This window comes from Mus caroli, unplaced genomic scaffold (assembly GCF_900094665.2).
Source record: "Mus caroli unplaced genomic scaffold, CAROLI_EIJ_v1.1 scaffold_13282_1, whole genome shotgun sequence".
NCBI classification, from domain to species: Eukaryota; Metazoa; Chordata; class Mammalia; order Rodentia; family Muridae; genus Mus; species Mus caroli.
Genome location: NW_018388889.1, coordinates 1 through 3,933, shown reverse-complemented (window position 1 = coordinate 3,933; position 3,933 = coordinate 1). Strand labels below are relative to the sequence as shown.

The following is a 3,933-nucleotide window of genomic DNA, read 5'->3' as shown; positions in this document are numbered from 1 at the left end:
CTGAGTTCGAGGCCAGCCTGGTCTACAGAGTGAGTTCCAGGACAGCCAGGGCTACACAGAGAAACCCTGTCTCAAAAAACCAAAAAAAAAAAAAAAAAAAAATGGAGAAAGCAGTCTGGAATAATTGATAGGCACCAGAGCAATGTCCTAGAAAACTAGAAGTTACTTCATTTTTTTTTTATTGTGGAAAAAATAATACAAAAATTAAGTATATTAAGAAATATTTATTTTGGAATTGCATAGTATAAGACAAGATAGTTAATATTTTATATTAAAAATACTGTTTTTCTGTCATGAACTAATTTGATTGAATTTCTGATTGCATAAAAGGTTGAGGAATTTTACAAGATATAATTGTCTCATTAGCATGAATAAGCTAGATACTATCGCTCATATAACTGAAAGTATAGCCTTTTCACATATGGGCATGTTGCTGCATAATATACAGAAAAACACATACAGATGTACATTGTTGCATGAGCTGCTGAAAGGAGAGAGCAGAGGGAATAGACAGTAAGAAGGGGAATTAGTTATGATGAAGAACATGTGGCTCCAGTCAGCATCTAATTCCCTTAGTTGGTTAGGCATATTAGACAAATTTCTGGGTTTATTTGAGAATCAATGTAATCCTAAAGAAATTAAATCTATCTCAGTTACTACATCAAGGAACTATTACATGTATATATAAAATTTTTGATCTATTGGTATCTAAGGTATGCTAGTTTCAAACTAAATGAGTCACCACCCCAAATATGATATTTTATATTTGAAAATATTTACTTCTCCACTGTTCTCAATGGTTTACTGAAAATCCCACCAATGTGTTAAGAAATACACAGTAATTATTGTTACTGAGCACAATTATTGTTCAGTACTATATTTTATTTTGTAGATTTTAAAAATAGATTTACAAACTCTATTGGTATAGTTTAGGGTATTTTTTAATTGATCCATAGAGATATAAGATAAGCACACTTTACTTCCTCTCTAAAGAGACACACTTTAATATTCTTCATCAATTTTTCTAAGGAATTCAGATTTTTCTTACATTACTCCTTAATCTTGCAGATTTCAGAAGAGCTAAAAAGTGGTCCTAAATGGCCACCCTCAAAGCAAGAGTATCTTGATAAGCACATCCATATACATGAAGGAAAGCACTGGAAACATATAGGGCGAAAGGTAAACATTTAGAATAAAATTAAAATTAAAAAGTTTAGCAAAGAAACTCTGAAATGCAAATCACACACACACACACACACACAGAAAGAGAGAGAGAGAGAGAGAGAGAGAGAGAGAGAGAGAGAGAGAGAGAGAGAGAGAGAGAGNTATGTGTAGGAGAACGGTGCTCCCAAAATTTAATTTTGACAGTCCCAAAGTCAGGTGCATGTGAAAATAGCAAGTTAGCAAGTCTTGTCACTCAATATTTAGAAGTCTCGTATTCATTGACATCTTCTATCCTCAGAAGAGCACATCTGGACTTTAAGAAAGCTCAGAAGTACCAGGTCATACTTAGATTAAATTATCCATATTTTGAAATCATGACACTGAAAATATTCAATTCATCTGGCATTACAAGCATAAAAAATTGCATGAAGTTCCAATATGATATAAGGAAAGCAAAATGAATAACATCAAAATGATCACTTTTCCTTTGAAAGAGAAAAAGAAGTGCAAATGAAACTATAACTTCAGAGATTTGAGAGTGGAAAACAGTGATTGTGAAAAACTCACGAATGTTTTAATCCATATATCCTTTATTTCACAAGCATTCTGAACTTTTACAAGGAATAATTGTACTTACTCTATGTAAATATCCTGGAAATAGTGTAGTTCAATTTCATGGGGAACATGGTCACGTGTGTAGTAACTATGAAGAGGAAAAAATGCACCAATTGTCACATCTCCTTCATGGTAAGTATATTCCTTGATTGTTCCATAGCACTTATCACCAGTTAAGGCACATACAAAATTGGGAATATACAAAACCCCAAAGATAAAAATCCAGAACATCCTATTAACACACATATATATGCCCATCCATAAGACTGATGGATACAGATCTAATGATCCAGCAGGTATATATTGGCGTCAAGTGTTTGTGAACATGTGTGTTTCTAACTTTGCTAACGAGAGCAGATGTCACAACACCTTTCTCAAGTTCCTATTGACACTTCTGCCACTGTTATTCAGAGTTCTGAATTCCCTTAGGCACTGCATCTGAGCCCCTGTGTTCTGCTTGAAAACAAGTTGGAAAACATGTCTTAGATTTTCTTCTCTAGATACAGGCACCATGATTTCAGCCAAGAAGACAGACAGCTCTAGGAACAACTTCCTGTTGGGCTGTTTTGGCCAAATTTGAAGCAAAAAACTTTTTATTATGACAACAACTTTAGCTGACAAAAGCATGCTAAATCATAGGTTGCCAGACTAGGTGAATTAGGAGCAGGCATGGAAATACACTCATGAGCAAAATATTGGAATATGTTTTTCCAACTCATCAACAGCAAGTTTAGTCTACACTTCCTACTGACTATAGGTATCTAAAAAATTTCTTTTATGATACATTTGTATGTGCCAAACAATATGATGTCTGGACTTAAACCTATTCAGCTTATTTCTCATTTTAAAGAAGCCAATAGTCTGTGACATTTCTTACTTATAAATTACCTACTTAAATTCAATGCAAATGTTGTTTTACCTCTTTCCATTGTGAGATATGAACTTCTCCATCCTGGGATTATCATTGAGTTGAATTGTCCTTGTGATACATCCCTGCATCTAAAGCTGTGTATTTCCTTCTTACTCTACTAACAAAATAAAACAGTGTGTGAGAAATCCATCTCCTTTCTGTAAAAGTGTAATTTAAAGTCATCACAGTGTGTCTTTTCACCTAATATGCTTAGGGAAGCTCTCTTGAGTGGAGATCTATATCCAGGCCAACAAGACTTTAGGGCAGTTGAATGCACTCTTTTTTTCTTTTTTGTGGCATGGAAAGAATGTCCCCTCCATAAATTGACTCCTCTAAGCAAGGATTGTTGAGTAGAGCGAATGAAAACCAAAATGAAACAATAATATACAGCAATAAGGAATGAAACAGGCCAAGCTGTAGCTTATTGAGACTTTCTTTTTTATGCAGATTAAGAATGTGCAAGGCATACCTATTATATAGATCCTGACTCTTACAAGACTGTATGGACCAGGTGGTGGTGGGGCACACCTTTAATCCCAGCATTTGGGAGGCAGAGGCAGGAGGATTTCTGAGTACGAGTCCAGCCTGGTCTATAAAGTGAGTTCCAGGACAGCCGGGGCTACTCAGAGAAACCCTGTCTGAATATATATATATATATATATATATATATATATATATATATAATTTTAAAAAGATTGTATGCAATGAAAAGGCATGGGCATACCTGATTCTCAGTAAATCACAGTTCAGTGCAATCCTGTGTAGTACTGCAAACCTATATAACAATCAATCCAAAGATATTCCTCACTTAGACACATGGTACTAAATCTTTGTATTAAGAAGCTTATTGAGGGGTTGGTGAGATGGCTCAGCGGTTAAGAGCACCGACTGCTCTTCCAAAGGTCTTGAGTTCAAATCTCAGCAACCTCATGGTGGCTCACAACCATCCATAATGAAATCTGATGCCCTCTTCTGGAATCTCTGAAGACAGCTACAGTGTACTTACAAATAATAAATGAATAAATAAATATTTTTAAAAAGAAGCTTATTGACACCTGTCTATAGGAACTGTAGGAACAAAAACTGGAGAAGAGCCTGAGAGAAAGGAAGTCCACTGGCAGGTCCAAATTGGGATCCAACACAAGGGGAGGTCTGAGGCCTGACACTGTTACTGAGGCTGTAGTATGCTTGCAGACAGAAGCCTAGCATGACTGTCCTTTGAGGGGCCCAACAAGCAGCTGAGA

The 3,933-nt window shown here is 35.6% G+C and overlaps 1 protein-coding gene across 1 annotated transcript in view; it reads right to left on the bottom strand.

Moving 5' to 3' along the window:
• LOC110287835 (vomeronasal type-2 receptor 116-like) overlaps positions 1–2,010 on the bottom strand; it is a 24,823-nt gene extending 22,813 nt beyond the window's left edge. The window contains exon 1 of the mRNA XM_021154353.1: positions 1,802–2,010. Coding sequence (XP_021010012.1) covers positions 1,802–2,010 — 209 coding nt within the window. The remainder of the gene's footprint in view (positions 1–1,801) is intronic.
• Positions 2,011–3,933: the final 1,923 nt, after the last annotated feature.